The following is a 23,741-nucleotide window of genomic DNA, read 5'->3' on the forward strand; positions in this document are numbered from 1 at the left end:
ATACTATCGAATGGTACGTGACAATCACGTCTAGGTGACATTCGTATTCTTATAAAAAAAGAATCGCCCGAAGTAGAAAACATAAGCGAGACTGAAAAAAAAAAAAAAAAAAAACTTTACTTATTTCATTGGTTTGAAAGAACATTTTATTTTTTATTTTTAACATCCAGAAAAGTTGAAAAGGTCTTTTTTTTTTTTTTTTAACAGGGAAAATGAAGCCTTGGGACATGTCTTTTTCAGGAGGTTTCTCCCTGGATACTGCCTGAAAAAGTGCAACAAAAAAAAAAAAAATAAAATTATCATGGTGCCTAGAAATGTTAAAAATTGACAATACTGTGCACATGTTCCTAGTTTTATTCAGGCTGTTACATGTAACGTTTTTTTGGTGGCGACGGTCGCGACGTGTGGCTCTGCGTCGCTAATGCAAGTCTATGGAGAAAAAACGCATCCTGCAAGCACTTTTGCAGGATGCGTTTTTTCAACAAGACGACGCATAGCGACGCAGTGCACGACGCTAGTGTGAAAGTAGCCTTACCAGGCTGGATCTCAACCAGGATCGCAGTTACAGAAGCGCTTCTCAGCCACAAAATGGGCCCAGAATCACCGCTATAGTCAGAAACCAGCCCCAGATATCATGGGTTAAAGTATAAGCCGAACGTTCCACGCTCACCCTCACACCCCAATTAGCTTTACTTTCTTTAGATAATAAACTCCTGGATAGTTCTCTGCTACGTATTGTTTTACACATATGTATGGTCGCCAGGAATTCCATCGCCTACTATTGGAAAAGCCGTACTCCACCCAGTTCTGGCACCATTATCAAGTCCATTACACAACACAGAGCACTGGAGCCTAAGTTCCCTCTGTCCAGTAATGGATTGGATAAGTTCTATCAGAAATGGTACAAATGGGACCAATCTTTCTCTCCACTTCCATAATTAGCTGATAGATTGGAGTTTGGCTACGCTTTGATTACCTATTCTCTTGCCTCTATAACCGGTTCGCTTTTTATCAAGGTCATAGATCTGTCTTATTATTGTTTCTGATTTGTATACTATAGTTATTGACCATAATGTTGTTTTTCATGGGCTGTGTCCCTTGCTTTATTCAGGCCAAATTATTGCCAGTCTGTAATTTTATGTTTTTGCTATGTTTTGTTATGTTTGCTTCCCTCGCCTACCCAGTTTCCCCTTGGCCCATTCCATATTTCCTTCCCCTCCATTATTACCCGCCCTCCCTCCCTCTTTACCCTTGTCAAAAAAACAAATAAAAATATTGGAAAAGAAAGTATAAGCAAAACAAACATATATGATGAGAAAGTGAAACACGCAGCATACAGGAAAGTTGTAGAACATTTATTTACACAACAGTTAATTATATAGAGTAATTCCAATATTGTAATACTTAAATACCTCCAATTAGAAATGTAGTATAGTTCTTCTGATAAGCTATGTCGCTTACCCCATGGGCAGGGCGATTGCAGTAGCTTATGTATCCATGGTTATGACCACTCATATAGTAACAGTTAGTGGTCGTAACCATGGATACTTAAGCTACTGCAATGCCCTGCCCATGTGGTAAGCGACATAGCTTATCAGAAGAACTATACTACCTTTCTAATTGGAGGTATTTGCTAATATTATTATTTTCACCTACTATAGGGATGGGAATACCCCTATAATGTAAAGACCACCATACACAATAGATAGCTCTTTTTTCCTGACTCCCCCATACACGGGAACACTCAGACGGGAACGCCTATATGATACAGACCCCTCTGACAGCAGCTTTTCAACTGGAGATCAAAAGGATCAGTCATTGAGATCCCACATCATCGATTGGGTAAGAGTTGGGGGCCGCCACACACAGACTGTCGGCTGATCCCGCTAACATCGGCGGCTTCAGACGACTTTTGTCAAGAGTGTATGGAGGTAGGAGGCCTTAAGGTCAAAAGTGTATAGTTCTAACAGTGCGGCTGGCTGACAGTTTCCCATTTCGCCTGTTGACGGGCCGACGAGTCCTTCCGTCATCTGTAGTGAGGTCCCGGCCGGGGAGGAACGCCTTGTCGCCGAGTGGTTAGCAGATAACATAGCGGACGATTCCTTTCCCGCGCAGCTCCCGGATGCGGCAGCAGTGCCTCAGGATGCTCAGCATGCTATGGAAGCGCTTATCCACCTTCAACTGGGTGAATTCTTTGATATCTGCTTCCACTATAAAAAACTGTCCTTGGGGGTAAAATAAAAAAAAGTTAGTAGCTGAAGGAATAGTAGTGATTACTACTTACAAGTACAGATTTTTGCTCTCATAGCCCATTGAAGGCTCGTTTCTGTGCAGGGCGAGTTGTAGATTTGAACAACATTATTCATTTTACCATATAATGTACTGAATAATGGGGAGGAAATAAAAAGTTCCGAGAATGATGAACTGGTGGAAAAAAAAGAAATGAACAAATGTTGGTTTTTGTCGCCATTTTCAAAGACACATAACATCACTTTTCTATTGATGGAGCTCTGCGAGGGCTCGTTGCCTACATCCTGAGCTGACATTTTCTTTCTTACCATTCTGGGATCCATGTGACGTTTCACTCTCTTTTCATAGTATGTGACCCCTCCTCCCCCCAAAAAAATAGCAATTCTGGCGTTTTGTTTTTTCTCTCACTAAGTTGTTGACTGATCGGGATACCTTTGATAGATCCGACTTTTACGGACACGCCGATAGCAAATTTATTTGTCTTTTTTTTTTTTTTTTTTTTAATGGAGGAAAAGGAAGGCAATTAAAAGTTTTATATTTCAAAAAAAGTTTTGTATTTTTAGTCCCCTTGGGGAACTTGGACCCGAGATTGTCATTTATACTGTATGCTTCAATATCGCTGTACATAGTGTAGATCAGGGTCTCCTTTGACGCTCAGTGTATAGATGAGCTTCAGAGTAAGACCAAGGTGGCGGTGATGTCTGTCGTAGTAACCCATCGGAGCCCCAGGATCGGGTCATGGGAGATCGATGGGAACCAGCACATTTTTGCTCCCGCTGTGACGTCATTAATATATAGACATCAGAGACTGACAGCGTAAATAGTTAACAGCCGACTCAGACGGAGCCTGTTAGAGACAGATGCCGGCTATTTAATGTAGCCGGTATCTGCCACGTTTGGAGGGAGCTCCTGACCCACCGCCACACGCGGTCACCCCAGAGTAGGACATGCAGTTACGTCCATATGTGCAAGGTGGTTAAAGAGGTAGAAAAGCCCAAATACAATGTGGCATCTAATGAGTTTGAGAGATTGAAGGGGTCAGACACTTTTGGAGAACAACCACTGAGGTACAGGACAATAAGGCCACAATCGTCCCTTGTATGTATCAGATCCATAATAACTTACAATGCCAGCAACTGAGGGAAACTCTTCTGCATCGAGCCCAGGGTTCTCATCCGACTTTCAGTATTTTTGCACCCCCCTATCTAATGCCGCCTGATCTAGCACATTATCTACCTTTCGTGTCTGGCGTCTCCTCTTCTTTAAATCTCCCCAGCTGCCTCCTGGCTACGTTGTTCAGCGTCTTAAAAGGTTGATGCACGATCTTGTACTTGTCCACCACGGCCTTGTTGACTTCTTCTATAAAGTGGTTGACCTGCTCGTACGTCAGGCGGTTCTTCAAATATCTGTGCAGGGGAAGGTTGAGGCACGGTTTAGCGGATTAAGTCAGGCATCACATTGCTGGGTCGCGGGAAAACACAGCAAGATTCAAGTCTAAGAGCAGGTAACCAATCTAACTTATAGGAGTCATAGAATGGTAGAGTTAGAAGGGACCTCCAGGGTCACCGTGTCCAACCTACAGCTCAATGCAAGATTCACTAAACCATCTCAGACAGATGTCTGTCCAGCCTCTGTTTGAAGACTTCCATTGAAGGAGCACTCATCAGGATGCTGAGATCTAGGATGCTGTTTACAGGATCTCCGCGACTAAAGCAGTTCTAAAGTGCAAGCATGCTGCAAACAGAAACCTATATCTAACCTATATTTCCCCCTATAAGTGTGACAGAGGAGAGATTCCACTAGACTTTTTAAAAGGAGTAAAATAAAAAAAGTGCAAAAAAAAAAAACAAAAAAAAAAAAAAACCTTTACAGCATGATAAAAAACAAAACAAAAAAAATTTAAAAAGTGTGAGCTGACCCTTCAAGCATTTATTTCATGGAGATTTTAACGCTTAACCAGCACTGAAATCCGTGTGAAAATTGATTACAAATTTCCGTGGGAACTTTTCTTGTGTGGATTTGAAAATAACTTTCGTAAATTTATTTAAAAAATAACACGGAGGGTAGCCACGCGGATCAGCATCGCATGGCGATTAGATGGGGCAATATATATGCTATATGTTAGACAGAAATATGAGGGGACACCTCCGATCTCCGCAGCAGCTTCCACTGTAATTGTACAGTGTATATTTCCAGGCTATACAGTGACTTGCTAAAGTATTCACCCCCTTGACAGTAACTTTTCTACCTTACAACCTGGAATTTCAATTTTTTTTTTTTTTTTTTGAGGGTCTGCATCAGTCCATATAAAGAACATGCCTATAGCTGAACGTTCGGTTTTCTTTTTATCTTGAAGCAAACAACAAATAGGACAAAATAACTGAAAGCTTCAGTGTGCATAACTATTCACACCCCCTAAAGTCAGTACTTTGAAGATCCTCCTTTTGCAGCAATTACAGATGCAAATTGCTTTGGATAAGTCTCTGAATTTTTCACGTTTCCATGGGATTTATTAAGGGAATTGCTTACAGTGGAAATTTTTAAGGGGCTTCATAGCAAAAGGGGTGAATACATATGTACATGCCAGTTTTTAGATCCCTTAAATTTAAGCTAGGACTATAATTTTTCTCACTTCACTAATGTAGACTATTTAGTGCGGATGTATCACACACAGATTGTAAGGTAACAAAGTAAGTTAAAAGCCAAGGGGGGTGAACACTTTCACAAACGACTGTAGTACACGACCAGCTCACTTCTATTGCTCGATGTACGGCATTACGGCTTTCTTACTTGCCGTAGTAAACGGGCCTTTTCTAGTTCTACCCGCGATCACTTACGCTGGCACTTTGGCAAAATCTTGCACCGTAATCAGCTCCATTTCCTTGATGGGCTTCTCTTTGACGGGCTTCTTCTTCGCCGGCTCTGGAGCGATGACCTTAACTTCTGCTGGAGGCTCCTCGCCTGGGACCGAATTACTGGTAAAGACACAAAATATTAATATTCAGACGCTGAAGTCTGTAATCCCAGTGAGAGAGGGGGACAAGTGGGAACGGCCATTTTGCACCGTCCAGAGTCACGGGCAGAAAGGTGTCTCTGGGGCGGACGGCTACAAGGAGGGGATGAATGTGGGCGGACTACAATGAGCAGAGCCAACATGAGACGGAGCTGGCCTAGCGCTGCTGACCCTCAGACATTTATGATGTATCCCCACAGTATCGCCATGACACAACACCTTACCCCCGACGTCCCTTACATGGGCCGATAATACTGCCTGTCCCGCTTATAGCTTTCTGACCAGTGCTGGCTCATAATAATACAATCAGATGTGCAGCGCGCATCACCTCTGCAGCCGATCATGTCGTCTGCATCACTGCAGCCCGTAAACAGAGGTCTGCGCTGCACCTGGGGAAGGTAAGTTACATCCTTTCTTATTATTTTAATCCAGCACCGGCAATAAGAAGCCAACGGGCAAGAGTAATAAGCGCCTAAAACAAGTGAGAAGATGGCGGTGGCTGGATTTGCCCGGAACCTGAGTACCTGTTTGGACATTTCTTTGGAAGGTGCGGTGGGATATTGTTGCTGAGATGAGCCGCTTCCTTGGCGTCGCTCTCTAGAGTCACCTGCAGCTCCTAAAGGAGAAAGAATAAGTCACGTACCTAAATCTATAGATCCCAGGGACAGATAATCCTCTTCTATAGCTTTCCATCATTTGCACGGATGTAAGGATGCTGCCCAGGATTGACACACTTCGGTGGGGGTCCGACACCTGGAACCCTCACCGATCAGATGAAAACTGGACCCAGCGGTCCCGTGCATTGTCAGTGTTCGCGGCCCAGTACTGCGGCCAAAAAGCAACGTAAAAGCTCCTGCTCGTACATCATTAGGTACAGCCACTGATAGATGGAGACGACGGTCGCCTCCAATAATCTATGGATAGGCCATCAATACGCTGCAACAAGTGATCAATATGTCATATGTATCCAAAAACGGTATTTATAAAAACTTTATGGCTCATGGAAGGAGAGTAAAAAAAACCGAAAGCGGTAATTTGCTTTTCAATGCCTTCTTTTCTGTAGGGAGGAAGACATATACAGTTACGTTTTTATTTTTTAAAGCTTGTCTTGTGATGCAAACTCACAACTTCTATCATGGCAGGCAGGAGCTTTAGCAATGTCGCACCACTAAGTATTCGATGATTTTCTTCGCCTAAAAGGTCTAAATAAAGTTCTTCTTTACAGGCACATTGTACGGATATAGTGACACCTCTATATGTCTGTATATTAGGAGTAATAGAAAAACGGCAGAGATGGCTTCTTCTACAAAATTAAACATTTCTAAATGAGTAAATTCTTTGAAATAAAATGGGAAAAATATCCAACGTTCACCTCCTGATCTGCTAAACTATGTTCTGCTGTGAATAAAATATGGCTACAAGAGAAATCCAAATCATTTCATTTTTGTTTTCACATCAATTCCAAATTTTTTTGAATTTCAACTTGTATAATAATCACACTTTTTAGAAGTACCGTAAATGGCCCAAACCAGGAAATAAGGACATATCTGATGTCCCTGTAACTGTAAAAACATGTGAAATACTAAAACAAAAGTTAACAGAAATGTATCTCTTACATGCATGTTTGGCAAAATGGCATTTAAAAATAAATAAATAATAATAAAAAAAAAATAATAAAAATACCTGAATCTTAATATGGTGATCATCCATTTTCTGAATATATGTAGGGCAGGAGACACTTTTTTCCACCTCTGCTGTATATTACATATTCAGATTCGTCCCCCTCCCCACCTTTACACCTCTTGGCCTTGGACACGATGCTCGGCACTTGCTCTACCCATGGTGAATAGTGATGAGTGAATGTGATCGGATAAGGTGTTATCTGAGCATGCTCGGGTGCTAACCGAGGGTCGAATAATATGTTCGAGTCCCCGCGGCTATTCGACAGGCGCAACACATGCAGGGATTGCATATTTGATAGGCAATCGGTTAGCACCTGTGCATGCTCAGATAACACCTTATCCGACCACGTTCGCTCATCACTAATGAATACTGCGACAACCCCGACTACAGGAGCCATGTCTCCCCCCCCAGCTTACCTTCAGAGACTTTGCGATCGCTTCCTGCCTCTGAACTTCAGTCTCCACTTTATTCAGAAGCTCACACAGCAGGTGCAGCTCATAAGCCACTTTACGGAGCACGTTCCCCAACGACGGGTCCTGACCTGTGTACAAATGGGGACACTTTTTTTTATTTTTTTAGTTTTTTTATTTTTCTCCCCTTCTTCCAAGAGCCGTAGCTTTTTTATTTTTCTGTACAAACAGGCATATGAGGGCTTGTTCTTTGAGGGGACGAGTTGTACTTTTGTATGACACCATACAATTTATCATGTGATGTGCTGGAGAGCAGGGGAAAAAAATCCTAGTGAATTGAAATTGCAAAAAAATGCAATTCCACAATTGTTCTTTGGGGTTTTTTTTTTTTTACCATGTTCACTATACGGTAAAACTGACCTAGCAATAAGATTCCCCAGGTCAGTATGAGTGCACAGATACTGAATATATACAGGTTTTTTTTTTAAATCAAATGGTGAGAAAAAGAAATAAAAAAATTCGGAAATTTGTAAAAAAATAAATAAATAAATTCCGCTAGTGTCGCCATTTTGCAAAACCAAATATGTAAATATATGTTTTTTAATTGTTTTATTTTTAATGTGTTTAATAGTCCCCTTAGGGGACTTGAAGCTGCGATCATCTGTGCTATACATAGCAGTGCATCAGCCCTGTTATGTATAGAAAAAAAAATAAATCACAATCTCCCATGAATGTCAGTCACAGGCCGGCGTTCACAGAAGAATCGTCATCACAAGCACAGGAGTCTTCAGGAAATCTCGGGCTATCATGGCAACCCCATGGTCACGTCACAGGCGAGCCAATGGGAGTGTGGAATGACGCGCTCACTGCTGGCGCGTGTTACATGCTGCTGTCAAAGATTGACAATTAACAGCTCCACTCCACCCGTAGCTGTTAAGGCGCATGTTGGCCGATTAAAAGGAACCTGTCAGCTCATTTTTCGCATATAAGCTGCGGCCACCGCCATTAGGGGCTTATCTACAGCATTCTGTAATGCTTTAGATAAGCCCCCAATGTAACCTGAAAGAGAAGAAAAACAAATTAGATTACACTCACCCAGGGGTGGTCCGGTCCGATGGGTGTCGCAGGTTACATTACATGGGGGGCTTATCTACAGCATTACAGAATGCTGTAGATAAGCCCTGATGGTGGTGGCCAAAGCTTATATGTGAAAAATGAGCTGACAGGTTCCCTTTAAATCATACACATCATCTGCCAGGAAAAATGCAGGCTCAGCACGCGAGAACTCTCATATGACGAAAGTGTACGTCATATGTCCTTAAGGAGTTAAAGAATGAAAAAAAAAAAAAAAAAGGGAAGCTCCTATTTCCAATAGTAGCATTTAAGTGGCACAATGCTGGTGAAGCTTCCATACATGCGCCGATCACCCCAACGTGATGAGATTATCTGGCGTCTATGGGTTTCATTGACAGTAGGGGCCTGCTGAACACTCCCATTACCGCCATTCAAGTGCTAGGCATCATAGCAGACAGTGGTTTTAATATATACTGTGATACTGAACCGCTACAGCGTATAGTACAAGCGATCAGGCGAGTGTAGGGTCAAGTCTACTAGGGGGGGAAAAAAAATAAAATAAATATAACTATATATATTATATATATATATATATATATATATATCTCATAATTGCTTAATCTACTAAAATGTTACAGCTAATTAAAAATTATTAAAACTACAACTCTAAGTAAAAAAAGAAACCCCCACACAGTTCCACTGGTGAAAATAGATAAATAATGGGTCTCAGGAAATGGGTACACAAACTTTTTTTTTTTTTTTACAAAAGTTCAGATTTTTTTTTTTAACCACTAAACGAATAATAAAAACAACCCAGCCCTTATAAGTTGGTATAGCCACAGTTCTGTTGACGGTGGAACGCTCTGTAGGAAGATCGATCTTGTACAAGCCTAGATAGGTCCACCAGGATCTTCTCCACTTATCTTGATTGTATCAAGCCATCGGTTGCTGGTCTTCCTCTTCGCCTTGTTCCTTCTTTTCTTCCATGACGTCCTTCTCAAGTGATCGTTCTCTATGACGTGTCCATAGTAGGTAAGTCGTAGCTTGGTGATCCTTGCTTCCAATGACATGTCTGGCTTGATTTGTTTGTTCTTCTTGCCATCCATAGTGAAAAATGAATGGCGTCATTCAAAACTACGACTGACGTCCCATGGAGAACGAACCCTCGTACGGCTATGTTGATGGAAAAATAAATCCATACGGCTCTTGGAAAAAAAGAATAAATAACAAAAAGACTAAAAATGAAAATGTTCCTGAGGAAGCTGATGTGGCGAAACGCACGTAAGTGGGAAAAGTGGTAAATATGTTATTTCAATCTGAATACATTTTTTTTTGTCCTAAATAGGATGTTCTAATATTTATTTCATTGCATTGTGGCTCCTTGGGGGACAACTATGATGTCATAAGTCCTTATAAGGAATACACACAGCTCCCGCCTACAGAACGTTGTGGGGTGCACCAGCTGACATTAGGCATCACTCACCGATGTGACGTAACTGTAAGGTCTTCTTGATGATAGAAATTTTGGAATTGATGTGAAAACATAAATCATCCATGTCGGGGGTCTCCATCTGTCACTGGGAAAGAAAATCAAGGCAGTGATGAGTGTGGGGGCCAAAATGGGGTTTGGGGTTCGAGAGGCTGGTAATGGGGCTGAGCAGGATGGAGGGCGTTAGTCGTGGTGAAGGGGTATTATACTCAGACTGCACCAAGGTGGCGGAGGAGGACGTCCACACAACCGGCAGGTGGTTCTGTTACACGGGCACAATGATGGCGACACTGCGCCACGCTCTGGTCACAGGTCACTGACTGCCCCATCCTGGTGCACTCCGACACTGGCAGACACTGCGGCTGCTCTTATTGGGTCCCTGAAGCTTATTCTGGGGGCACTATGACAAGAACTGTAATGGGGCACAGTGGCAGATTCTGTCGTGACTGATTGCGGCGGTGCTGTTATGGGGGCAGTATGGCCAGTTCTGTTATAAGAGCACAGCTGCTCCCTCCATTATGGGAAAACTGCAACCAGCAATATTATGGGGGACTACGACACGAGCTGCTAGGGATCGCCGTGCCAGTCTGCACCCCCCACTCACAGGGATCGCCGTGCCAGTCTGCACCCCCCACTCACAGGGATCCCTGTGCCAGTCTGCACCCCCCACTCACAGGGATCCCTGTGCCAGTCTGCACCCCCCACACTCACAGGGACCCCTGTGCCAGTCTGCACCCCCCACTCACAGGGACCGCAGTGCCAGTCTGCACCCCCCACTCACAGGGACCGCAGTGCCAGTCTGCACCCCCCACTCACAGGGACCGCAGTGCCAGTCTGCACCCCCCACTCACAGGGACCGCAGTGCCAGTCTGCACCCCCCACTCACAGGGACCGCAGTGCCAGTCTGCACCCCCCACTCACAGGGACCACAGTGCCAGTCTGCACCCCCCACTCACAGGGACCGCAGTGCCAGTCTGTACCACTGGCAATTAAGTGTTATGGGGAACCATATGCCGTCATGGGGCACCGGACTCACGTTAGTCTGCAGTTAGTAGTTAGCTATTACATGTTCATGTATGGTGAATTATACATAGAGTGGATATTGTTTGGGTAAAATTTTGTCCAGGACTGTGAGATGTGTATTTTGACTACTTGTGGTCCTGGGTTATTCACATAAATCGCTTATTTATGTCGCACATAATCAGACGCACTCAATCGTATGTAAGTTTAATGTGAAAAGAGGCTCCCTGGACCGCTAGTGCTCACAATGACCGGATCAGTGTCCTGAAGAATATTTACCAAAGAAAATGTCAAATTGAAGTTACGTACGATTGAGTGCGTCTGATTATGTGCGACATAAATAAGCGATTTACGTGAATAACCCAGGACCACAAGTAGTCAAAATAAACATCTCACAGTCCTGGACAAAATGTTACCCAAACAATTATCCACGCTATGTATAATTCACCATACATGAACATCGAATAGCTAACTACTAACTAACTGCAGACTAACGTGAGTCCGGTTCACGGGGCCACTATCGGGCCATTGTCCATGACGTCACACCGCATTCTCGCCCCAACACCAGAAGGGAAAAAAAAAAACCTTCCCGCTGCCCGCAGACATCCCGCACTGCACGCACCTCCTCCTCCTCCGGTGCCTCTCAGCCCCGCACGCACTATAGAGACCCGCAGTCACCGACCTGACAGCCGCGCCGGCACCGGAGAATTTTCAAATCAAGCCGCCGAGAGCGCGGTGACGTCACATCCATGCGCCAATCAAAAGCGTCCAGACGCTGGAGGTCGCACAGGAAACAACAACTTTCCATTGGCGGCCATATTTCTGAAGACCATGATTCACCTGTGCCTGGGTTCAGTTCCTCCGTGTAGCGGACGGGTACTGTAGTCTCCTTTTCTTTATCACCATACATAGTGGGCCTCGTTTATACGCTCGTGTTTTTCTACAGCGTCCTCAGAAACCTCTCTGGTGGATCTGGTTGCAGATTCTAGTGGCCCTATTTTATTAACACTATAACTTCCGCATGGAAAACACCAGATTTGATTATTGAAATGATTTAACTGCAAAAACGTTTTTTTTTTTTTTTTTTTTTTTTTTTTTTTACATTCAGTAAAATCTGCAGTTTTATATTTTTTCGGAAAATTTTCACATCGGGTTTTTTTGCTAGTAAAATCCGCTCATGAGACGCTGATTAGCCCCTTAAGGAGGCAGAGACTTGCACTTTCGCTTTTTACATTTCTTCTTCCCTCAGAAGAGCCATATTTTTTTTTTTTTCATTTTTCCGCCTACAGAACTTGTCGTTTTTTTTTGCAGGACCAGTTGTTTTCTTTTTTAATGACTCCATTCATTTTATCATATAACAAACTGTAAAATGGGAAAAAAAAAATCCTAGTGTGGTGAAATGAGCAAGAAAAACGATGCCGCAAATGTTCTGGCACTCAGTGTGAGGTAAAAATGACCTGGTGACACAATGGCGGCGATAAACTTGCAGAATATTTTTTTAGTAGTTAAAAAAAACAAAAACATAGTTACATAAATCCAAAAAGACCTCGGTCCATCAAGTTCAACCTTTTTCCACCTATTGTCCATTTTGTCATTAAATTATCTATATCCTGCAATGTTATGTGTACTGAGGAATCATCCAGCCCTTTTTTGTTTTTTAAAAGCTGTCTCTGCCATTACTACCTCTCAGGGCCGGTTTTAGGCAAAGTGGGGATCTAGGCAAAAGCTTAACATGGGGCCCCAAATGCTAACATATTGCATATCACACAGAAGCATTTCTGCTGTATTTACATGCGCTGAGTTCAGGCCGCTAAACGAGTGTGATCGACAATACTGAAGTCATTTGCTTGTTTCCCGGCCTCTTTACACCAGCTGAGAAAGAATGAAGAGAACAGTACAATCACTATTAGTTCAATCTGTCCCCATACAGTATCATGTTATCAGCAGCACATTTTATACAGTTTACACCCGCGATGTGCAGCTGAGAACAATGATCTCTGTTCCGGCATAAACAATCCAATCACTCGATGAATATGCAGCATTTTGCTTGTTTAGTCTAATACACCCCATAGTCCTCCATATATTATAATGTGCACCACAGTCCTCCATATTGTAAAATGCACAGCCCATAGTCCTACATATAGTATAATGTGCTCCATATAGAATAATACTCATCCATATAGTATAATACACCCCATAGTCCTCCATATATTATAATGTGCCCCATAGTCCTCCATATTGTAAAATGCACAGCCCATAGTCCTACATATAGTATAATGTGCTCCATATAGAATAATACTCATCCATATAGTATAATACACCCCATAGTCCTCCATATATTATAATGTGCCCCATAGTCCTCCATATTGTAAAATGCACAGCCCATAGTCCTCCATATAGTATAATGTGCTCCATATAGAATAATACTCATCCATATAGTATAATACACCCCATAGTCCTCCATATATTATAATGTGCCCCATAGTCCTCCATATTGTAAAATGCACACCCCATAGTCCTCCATATAGTATAATGTGCTCCATATAGAATAATACTCATCCATATAGTATAATACACCCCATAGTCCTCCATATATTATAATGTGCCCCATAGTCCTTCATATTGTAAAATGCACACCCCATAGTCCTCCATATATTATAATGTGCCCCATAGTCCTCCATATTGTAAAATGCACACCCCATAGTCCTCCATATAATATAATGTGCTCCATATAGTATAATACTCCCCATATTCCTCCATATAGTATAATACACTCCCTATAGTCCTCCATATATTAACACTCCTCAGTCCTCCATATAGTATTATACACTATCCAGTGTCCTCCATATATTAATATACACTCCTCATAGTCCTCCATATATTAACCCCTTTCTGACATCAAACGTACTATCCCGTCGAGGTGACCTGGGCCCGTATAACCATCAATGGGATAGTACATCATATCCGATCAGCCGTGCTCACGGGGGAGCGTGGCCGATCGCGGCCGGGTGTCAGCTGATTATCACAGCTGACATCCAGCACTATGTGCCAGGAGCGGACATGGACCGCTCATGGCACTTTAACCCCCGGAACACTGCGATCAAACAAGATTGCAGTGTTCCGGTGGCATAGGGAAGCATCTCACAGAGGGGGCTCCCCGCCTGCTTCCCTGAGACCCTCAGAACAGCGCAATGTGATTGCGTTGTTCCGAGGGTCTCCTCCTGTCTCCTCCCTGCAGGCCCCCAGATCCAAGATGGCCACGGGGTCCTTCCGGGTCCTGCTGGGAGGTGGCTTGTCAGTGCCTGCTGAGAGCAGTGCCGGTAAGCCTCCTGCACTGCCTGTCAAATCGCTGATCTAGTAATGTCCCACCCTGGGATAATGTAAAAAAAAAATATTACACTGTGTAAACATTTTTTTAAAAAAAATCCTAAATAAAGAAAAAAAATAAATATTGTTCCAATAAATACGTTTCTTTATGTAAATAAAAAAAGAAACAATAAAAGTACACATTTAGTATCGCCACGTCTGTAACGACCCGACCTCTAAAACTGTCCCACTAGTTAACCTCCGTCAGTGAACACCATGAAAAAAACGAGGCAATAAACAACGCTTTATTATCATACCGCCAAACAAAAAGTGGAATAAAACGCGATAAAAAAGACGGATATAAATAAACATGGTACCGCTGAAAACTTCATCTTGTCCCGCAAAGAACGAGCAGCCACACAGTGTCATCAGCAAAAAAAAAAAAAAGTTATAGCCCTCAGAATAAAGCAATGCAAAAATTATTATTTTTTGTATAAAATAGTTTTTATTGTATAAAAGCGCCAAAACATAAAAAATGATATAAATGAGGTATCGCTTTAATCGTACTGACCCGAGGAATAATACTGCTTTATCAATTTCACCAAAAGCGGAACGGTATAAATGCCCCCCAAAAGAAATTCATGAATTGCTGGTTTTTGTTCATTCTGCCTTACAAAAATCGGAATAAAAAGAGATAAAAAAAGTCATGTGCCTGAAAATGTTACCAATAAAAACGTCAACTCGTCCCGCAAAAAAAAACAAGACCTCACATGACTCTGTGGACCAAAATATGGAAAGATATGGAAAAATTATAGCACTCAAAATGTGGTGATGCAAAAACTATTTTTTTGCAATAAAAAGCATCTTTTACTGTGTGACAGCTGCCAAACATAAAAACCCGCTATAAAAACCCACTATAAATAGTAAATCAAACCCCCCTTTCATCACCCCCTTAGTTAGGGAAAAATAATAATAATAAAAAAAAAAAGTATTTATTTCCATTTTTCCATTAGGGTTAGGGTTGAGGCTAAAGTTAGGGTTAGGGTTTGGATTACGTTTACTGTTGGGTTAGGGGTGTGTCAGGGTTAGGGGTATGGTTAGGGTTATGGTTAGGGTTGGGATTAGGGGTGTGTTCAGGTTAAGGTTGGAGTTAGAATTGGGGTTTTCCACTGTTTAGGCACATCAAGGGCTCTGCAACCGCAACATGATGTCCGATCTCTATTCCATCCAATTTTGCGTTGAAAAAGTAAAACGGTGCTCCTTCGCTTCCGAGCTCTGCCATGCGCCCAAACAGTGGTTTACCCCCACATATGGGGTATCAGCGTCCTCAGGACAAATTGGACAACAAATTTTGCAGTCCAATTTCTCCTGTTACCCTTGGGAAATTTGGGGGCTAAAAAAATTATTTTTGTGGAAATTATTTTTTTATTTTCACGGCTCTGCGTTATAAACTTTAGTGAAACATTTGGGGGTTCAAAGTTCTCATAACACATCTAGATAAGTTCCTTGGGGGGGTCTAGTTTCCAATATGGGGTCACTTGTGGGGGGTTTCTACTGTTTAGGTACATCAGGGGCTCTGCAAACACAACATGATGCCTGCAGACCATTCCATCAAAGTCTGCATTCCAAAACGCCACTTCTCTTCCGAGCCCCAACGTGTGCACAAACAGTAGTTTTCTCCCACATATTGGGTATCAGCGTACTCAGGACAAATTGGACAACAACTTTTGGTGTCCAATTTCTCCGGTTACCCTTGGGAAAATAAAAAATTGGGGGCGAAAAGATCATTTGTGAAAAAATATGATTTTTTATTTTTACGGCTCTACGTTATAAACTTCTGTGAAGCACTTGGGGGTTCAAAGTGCTCACCACACATCTAGATAAGTTCCTTAGGGGGTCTACTTTCCAAAATGGTGTCACTTGTGGGGGGTTTCAATGTTTAGACACATCAGGGACTCTCCAAACGCGACATGGCATCCTATCTCAGTTCCAGCAAATTTTGCATTGAGAAGTCAAACAGTGCTCCTTCCCTTCCGAGCTCTGTGGTTTCCCCCACATATGGGGTATCAGCGTACTCAGGGCAAATTGTACAACAACTTTTGGGGTCCAATTTCTTCTGTTACCCTTGGGAAAATAAAACAAATTGGATCTGAATTAATTTTTTTTTATTTTTTTTTTAAGTTACTGTAAATGTTATTTTTTTTTTTAACATTCCAAAAATTCCTGTGAAGCACCTGAAGGGCTAATAAACTTCTGAAATGTGGTTTTGACCACTTTTAGGGGTGCAGTTTTTAGAATGGTGTTTCTTTTTGGTATTTTCTATCAACCCCTCAAAGTGACTTCAAATGTGAGGTGGTCCCTAAAAAAAAAAAAAATAAAATAAAGTGTAAAAATGAGAAATCACTGTTTAAATTTTAACCCTTATAACTTCCTAACAAAAAAAAAAATTGGTTCCAACATTGTGCCGATGTAAGGTAGACATGTGTGAAACACGGGCATTACATACCTGGTAATGTGTTTTTTCATGAGACATGACGGCACCACGAGAGAGAAGGTCCACCCTTCAAGGACAGGAAACCTTCAAGATAAAAGGGGCGGCTCCTCTCTCCACATCAGTTGTTTTACAGAGTACGAGAGGAACTCCGCCGGTTAGTGTACAGATACAAATAATGCACCCAACTAATGACGTGATCAAAAGGGTGGGAATATACACTCACCGGCCACTTTATTAGGTACACCATGCTAGTAACGGGTTGGACCCCCTTTTGCCTTCAGAACTGCCTCAATTCTTCGTGGCATAGATTCAACAAGGTGCTGGAAGCATTCCTCAGAGATTTTGGTCCATATTGACATGATGGCATCACACAGTTGCCGCAGATTTGTCGGCTGCACATCCCAAAGATGCTCCATACAAGGCAGGATGGATCCATGCTTTCATGTTGTTTACGCCAAATTCTGACCCTACCATCCGAATGTCGCAGCAGAAATCGAGACTCATCAGACCAAGGAACGTTTTTCCAATCTTCTACTGTCCAATTTCGATGAGCTTGTACAAATTGTAGCCTCAGTTTCCTGTTCTTAGCTGAAAGGAGTGGTACCCGGTGTGGTCTTCTGCTGCTGTAGCCCATCTGCCTCAAAGTTCGACGCACTGTGCGTTCAGAGATGCTCTTAGGCCTACCTTGGTTGTAACGGGTGGCAATTTGAGTCACTGTTGCCTTTCTATCAGCTCGAACCAGTCTGCCCATTCTCCTCTGACCTCTGGCATCAACAAGGCATTTCCGCCCACAGAACTGCCGCTCACTGGATTTTTTTTCTTTTTCGGGCCATTCTCTGTAAACCCTAGAGATGGTTGTGCGTGAAAATCCCAGTAGATCAGCAGTTTCTGAAATACTCAGACCAGCCCTTCTGGCACCAACAACCATGCCACGTTCAAAGGCACTCAAATCACCTTTCTTCCCCATACTGATGCTCGGTTTGAACTGCAGGAGATTGTCTTGACCATGTCTACATGCCTAAATGCACTGAGTTGCCGCCATGTGATTGGCTGATTAGAAATTAAGTGTTAACAAGAAGTTGGACAGGTGTACCTAATAAAGTGGCCGGTGAGTGTAAAGTTGCCGTCATGTCTCATGGAAAAACACATTACCAGGTATGTAATACCCGTGTTTTTCCATCATACATGACGGCACCACGAGAGAGTTACAGAGATTTGTATTCTCTTTTAGGGAGGGATCATTGCTTGTAACACTCCCAAATGTGAGATCAGAGGTAGCAGATAGGTCTAGCCTATAATTTTTAAAAAATGTAGACGGAGAGGACCAAGTGGCCGCCTTACAGATTTGGTCGATGGTAGCATCTGCTCTCTCCGCCCACAACATCGCCATGGTCCTCGTGGAGTGGGCTTTCAAACCCTGTAGAACAACCCTGCCTGCACTACTATACGCTAGAATAATGGCCTCTCTCACCCATCTAGCGATAGTTTTGAGGCTTTAAGGCCCTTGACCCCTAGAATTAAACAAATAAAGCCCTCTGTTTCCTCCAGGATTTTGTCATCTCTAAATACTGTAGGATACATCTCCTGACATCTAGGCAATGGAGTCTCTCCTATTTCTTGTTGCTAGGATTGGGACAGAAAGAGGGTAGGGTTATATCCCGAGCCCTATGGAATCTCGATACCACTTTGGGGAGATATGCCGGATCTAATTTTAATACAACTCTATCGTCCATAATTTGCGTGTAAGGGGGGGGGGGTCAGCTGACAATGCGTGTAAATCCCCAACCCTACGGGCCGATGTAAGTGCCACTAACAAAGCTTTTTAATGTTAGTACTTTATCTGATGTTGTATTTAACGGCTCAAAGGGGCTTTCTGTCAAAGCTGTCAATACTAAATTTAGATTTAAAAAAACTGACCGTCACATCCAAACATGGGCTAAGTGTGAACAGGTGCTGAACCTAGAGTCACCAACTCGTATACAGTCAAGTAAATAAGGCAGTACACTGCAGCGCTGAAACATGCAAACATGAAACATGAAAACTGAACTGCATTACTGAAGTAGAAATATGAAAAATGAGAGCGTTTAGCGCATAAAAATGGCAAATTTTCTGTGTACCTGGTAGCCACTTTAGGGCATCTCTCGTATACCAGGTCCTACGCTTTCCTTTCCTTGCTGAGAATAAATGTCTCCATGTTAATGGGTACCTGCGAAAACCTCTCCTTAGACTAACATTCTCTCTGTGGAGAAAATTGGCCATTTTTATGCGCTAAACACTCTCATTTTTCATATTTCTAGTGCAATTATGTAGTTCAGTTTTCATGTTTCATGTTTACATGTTTCAGCGCTGCAGTGTGCTGCCTTATTTACTTGACTATATACGAGTTGGTGACTCTAGGTTCAGCACCTGTTCACACTTAGCCTATGTTTGGATGTGACGGTCAGTTTTTTGAAATGTATTCTTTAGCCTTCTGACTGAGCACTCCGCCTCCTAGCCACAGGTGTTTTAATCGCAACAGGTCCATTACCCCTCCACAGAGAGAGAGAATGTTAGTCTAAGAAGAGGTTTTCGCAGGTACCCATTCACATGGAGACGTTTATTCTCTGGGAGGAAAGGAAAGCGTAGGACCTGGTATACGAGAGATGCCCTAAAGTGGCTACCAGGTACACATAAAATTGGCCATTTTTATGCGCTAAACGCTCTCATTTTTCATATTTCTAGTTCAGTAATGCAGTTCAGTCTTCATGTTTGCATGTTTCAGCGCTGCAGTGTGCTGCCTTATTTACTTGACTGAATACTAAATTTAGATCCCATGGTGGAGGAGTAGGGGATGGAACAGATTCAGTTCTACTACAGGCTCGGATAAACCTCAACACCCACCTATTGCTTGCCAGGTCACAGTTAAATAGGGCTGCTAAAGCTGAAATGTGTACTTTGAGGGTACTAACAGCTAATCCTAGATCTAAGCCCTTTTGCAAGAACTCCAGTATTGCCACTATCGGGACCTCCCCTTCCCGTATTGGCCCTGAGCTGGACAGGAATTTCTTCCATAATCTCCCATAGATCTTGGTTGTTACTGGTTTTCTGCTAAGGTGGATATTAAACCAGCTGAGAATCCTTCCTTCTCTAATAACAACCGTTCAAATGCCAGGCTGTCAAATGTAGCCCAGAATTCTGCGGATGGTTGAAGGGACCCTGTGTTAGAAGGTCCTGGTCTTCCGGGAGTACCCACGGGTCCGTCACTGACATCACTCTCAGCCAGTAAAACCATGGTCTTTTCGGCCAGAAGGGAGCTATTACAATTACCCTGGCCTTGTCCTCCCTGATCTTCTTCAGGACTGCTGGGATTAGACATATCGGTGGGAAGGCATACAAGAGTCCTGACGTCCATTCTATGCTGAAGGCGTCTACTGCCAACGGTCTGTCTGCTGGGTTCAGAGAGCAGAGCCTCTGAACTTTCTTGTTGGCTTTTGAGGCAAAGAGATCTACACTGGGTCTTCCCCACATGTGTATTATCCAATGAAAAATTGATTTTTTTAGGGACCATTCCCCTTGCCTTAAGTGGTTCCTGCTTAAAAAGTCTGCCTTTATGTTTTTTGGGGACCTCCTATACTCCACCTCCAAATTTATGTAAGAAAAGAGGGGAGAGACGGAGATAAGAGAAAAGAATCGACATTAGCATGCTGGAATTTCTCGAAGTTCACTCACCTCTCGGACGCTTTCAAAGTACGGGTACCGGATCCGGAGGTTGACTGGTTTTCTCCGTGTCTCCCAATGAGACCAGGGACCCCTCCTTGGTATGGCGATCTGTCCGTACGCTGTCCGAGCGGCTTCTGCTGCTGCCATGGCGGATCTGGCTCTTCTCACTTGAGCGAGACCGCCTCTCCTGCACCTCTTGCTGTGGCATTAAATGTTCTGGTGAAAAGCTCTCCATCTTACACACCACCATGTAACAAGAGCAGTCACCTTCAACCTGGCTGTTTAGTGACACAGGGCAGCACTTCTGCCTCACTTCCTTTTTTTTTTTTTTTTTCTGATGGATCACCTGGTTGATCCTGCCTCTTACTGGTCGTTCAACATCCTGGTGACTGTGTTACAACCAGGTGTATATGCGCACCTGGCCTGCTAATCTTACTCATTAATTACCTGGCTGATCGTGCCTGCACCACTTCCGGTGCATGTGATGCAATCACCTGGTTGATCCTGCATCTGTCAGCCGCTAGCACGACGCCTGCGCTATACAATCATGCATAAGCGCACATCCGGCAACCACTTCCAGTGAGCGCTTCTTAATCCGCCATTCACCTGGTTAATCCTGCCTCTGCCCGAACACTGCCTTCGGGTCCTGCGCGCACCCGATTCTTACTTGCGGTGTGCGCGCCTTCAGCGCTTTTCTTCCAGGCGCTCACGCGGCCTTTATTTCCGGTGCGCGCCAAAGATTTCGGCCCTCCTGCCCCTCTGCCTGCAACAAAACATTCCGAGTGCTGCTGGTATTGTGCACACGCGCGTACCGTACCATTTCCTGAAACATGGCGCCGGCTGGGCAGGAAGCTCGCAGTGCCCGGGAATGTCCATGCTGCGGCCCGGCTCAGGGAGGCAGCGTAGCACTCACCCCAGTGTTTTCTCCACAGTGCTGCCAGACATCGCTCCATACCCTGCTGCTGCCTCAGGTACCGACCAGGGTACCGACCGAGGGAGGAGGGGGAAGGGGGGAGACCTGCTTTCAATGCTCAACAGGGAGGGCCCCAAACCTCCAAGGAGACTTTCCCAGCCCGGGCACCAATGTGCCTTACGGGCTGCATGGCCACCTTTGGTCAACAGGGGCGGCACCATAAAAGTGACCCCCGTGGACAGCAGGATTTTATGTCAACAGGGGGAAACGCTACCTGGGCCCCCGAGGATAATCTTTATCCGGGCATTGCCTCACGGGTTGTGGCCATGCTTCGCTCAGGGGGGCATGGATATACATGGCCCCCGAGGTGACTACCTGTACCTGGTAAATAGATAATGGCTGCACTCAATTTTAATGTGCTAAAGCAAGGAAATGTGCAATACATGAAATGTGAATAGCATACTGGCTTGTGAAATCTATGAAAAAACACATGAGATGCTTAGTACAAGATTTGGCCAAAAATTGTGAGCCCATCCACCAAACGTCAATGTAAGCATCTCATGTGTTTTTTCATAGATTTCACAAGCCAGTATGCTGTTCACATTTCATGTATTGCACATTTCCTTGCTTTAGCACAGTAAAATTGAGTGCAGCCATTATCTATTTGCTATGTAAGACTTTTTGGTTATGCACCAGTTCAGACTAGATGGCTGTTCAGTCAGTTTTTCTATATTTACTATGTACTGTTTTTTCTGACTTGAACGGCCCGCCCTTCACCATGCTGTGATTTTAATTACATCCAAACACAGTTGGTTCTAACCTTCCTATAAATGCAGGCTTTACCATGTTATTAGCCATAGGTAAGTGTTAACACTAGGCAGACAGGTTAGGTACCCATCCGATCTGAGATTACCTTGACGTTTGGTGGATGGGCTCACAATTTTTGGCCAAATCTTGTGCTAAGCATCTCATGTGTTTTTTCATAGATTTCACAAGCCAGTATGCTATTCACATTTCATGCATTGCACATTTCCTTACTTTAGCACAGTAAAATTGAGTGCAGCCATTATCTATTTGCTATGTAAGACTTTTTGGTTATGCACCAGTTCAGACTAGATGGCTGTTCAGTCAGTTTTTCTATATTTACCTGTACCTAGTGACGGAAGCAGCAGACCAGTGTCTGCCCAAATCCTTCCGACCCAGGCCCAGGCATCCTCTTCTGCCTTCAGAAGTCTTCTATCTTGAGGGTTCCCCGTCAAGGACAGGAAACCAACTGATGTGGAGAGAGGAGCCGCCCATTTTATCTTGAAGGTTTCCTGTCCTTGAAGGGCGGATCCCCTCTCTCGTGGTGCCGTCATGTATGATGGAAAAATGTTATTTATTAACTATTTTGTGTGACATACTGTATTTCTCTGTTTTAAGGGCATAAAAATTCAAAGTTTGAAAATTTGAAATTTTCACCACATTTCTGTTTGTTTGTTTTTTTACACAAATAAATGCAAGTTATATTGAAGAATTGTTACCACTAGCACGAAGTACAATATGTCACGAGAAAACAGTCTCAGAATCGCCAAGATCCGTTGAAGCGTTATTACCTCATAAAGGGACAGTGGTCAGAATTGTAAAAATTGGCTTGGTCATTAACATGCAAACCACCCTCAGGGGTGAAGGGGTTAAAGCCTTTATATTTAGTGGTAATTTTTATTTCACATGGGGTAAAAATGCAGAGCAGTCTAAAAGACAAACCCCCAGAGAACCCCAAGAGCAATGCCCCCTTAGTAAAAACCATAAAAAAGCAGCAAGTAAAAATACCCAATAAGAATGGAATAGTATGGTGGAGTTTAAAAATAAATACAAAAATAAATAAAATGGAATACTCGGGGGAGTAATAAAAATAAAACGAGCAAAAATTGAACACTTCTGTTCTCATAAAAAGTCTTTAAATTTAGTAAATTGCAGCTGGACAATGAAAGTTGGTGGTAAGCTTTGATTGAAATTTAATTAAAAAGGAAAAAAAAACATTACATTATTATTATTAATCGTATGAACATATATTTAAACATCATATAAGAATACATAAATGATAAACAGTGATTGAAAAGAACAAAGGAGCAGAAATCAGAGTCGGATATCAAGATTTTCTATGTATGCAATAACATTGTCATTTCCAGTATAGAAATCATTCTTGTCACCAGTATAAGATCTGAGGGGACATTCCTCGACAATGTGCTGAATTGTTTGACGGTCAGCTCCACAGTCACAGGCAGGAGAGTCAGATTTTCCCCACTTATGCATAAGATCTGCACAGACACCAAAGTTTGTTCTGATACGATTCAAAGTGACCCAGGTTTTCCTTGGCAGATTGAAGCCTGGTGGTGGATTTTGAAAGT

The 23,741-nt window shown here is 43.0% G+C and overlaps 1 protein-coding gene across 2 annotated transcripts in view; it reads right to left on the bottom strand.

Moving 5' to 3' along the window:
• Positions 1-1,262: 1,262 nt before the first annotated feature.
• The window catches only part of SKA1 (spindle and kinetochore associated complex subunit 1), an 86,580-nt gene continuing 64,101 nt past the window's right edge, over positions 1,263-23,741 (bottom strand). For both annotated transcript variants that reach the window (XM_077283009.1, XM_077283018.1), the window contains exons 5-10: positions 9,914-10,001; positions 7,363-7,487; positions 5,788-5,879; positions 5,088-5,225; positions 3,487-3,656; positions 1,263-2,225 (exon numbers count right to left, since the gene is read on the bottom strand). In XM_077283009.1, the coding sequence (XP_077139124.1) occupies positions 2,077-2,225; positions 3,487-3,656; positions 5,088-5,225; positions 5,788-5,879; positions 7,363-7,487; positions 9,914-10,001 (762 nt within the window). In that variant the 3' untranslated portion in view covers positions 1,263-2,076. The remainder of the gene's footprint in view (positions 2,226-3,486; positions 3,657-5,087; positions 5,226-5,787; positions 5,880-7,362; positions 7,488-9,913; positions 10,002-23,741) is intronic.

This window comes from Ranitomeya variabilis, chromosome 1 (assembly GCF_051348905.1).
Source record: "Ranitomeya variabilis isolate aRanVar5 chromosome 1, aRanVar5.hap1, whole genome shotgun sequence".
NCBI lineage: Eukaryota > Metazoa > Chordata > Amphibia > Anura > Dendrobatidae > Ranitomeya > Ranitomeya variabilis.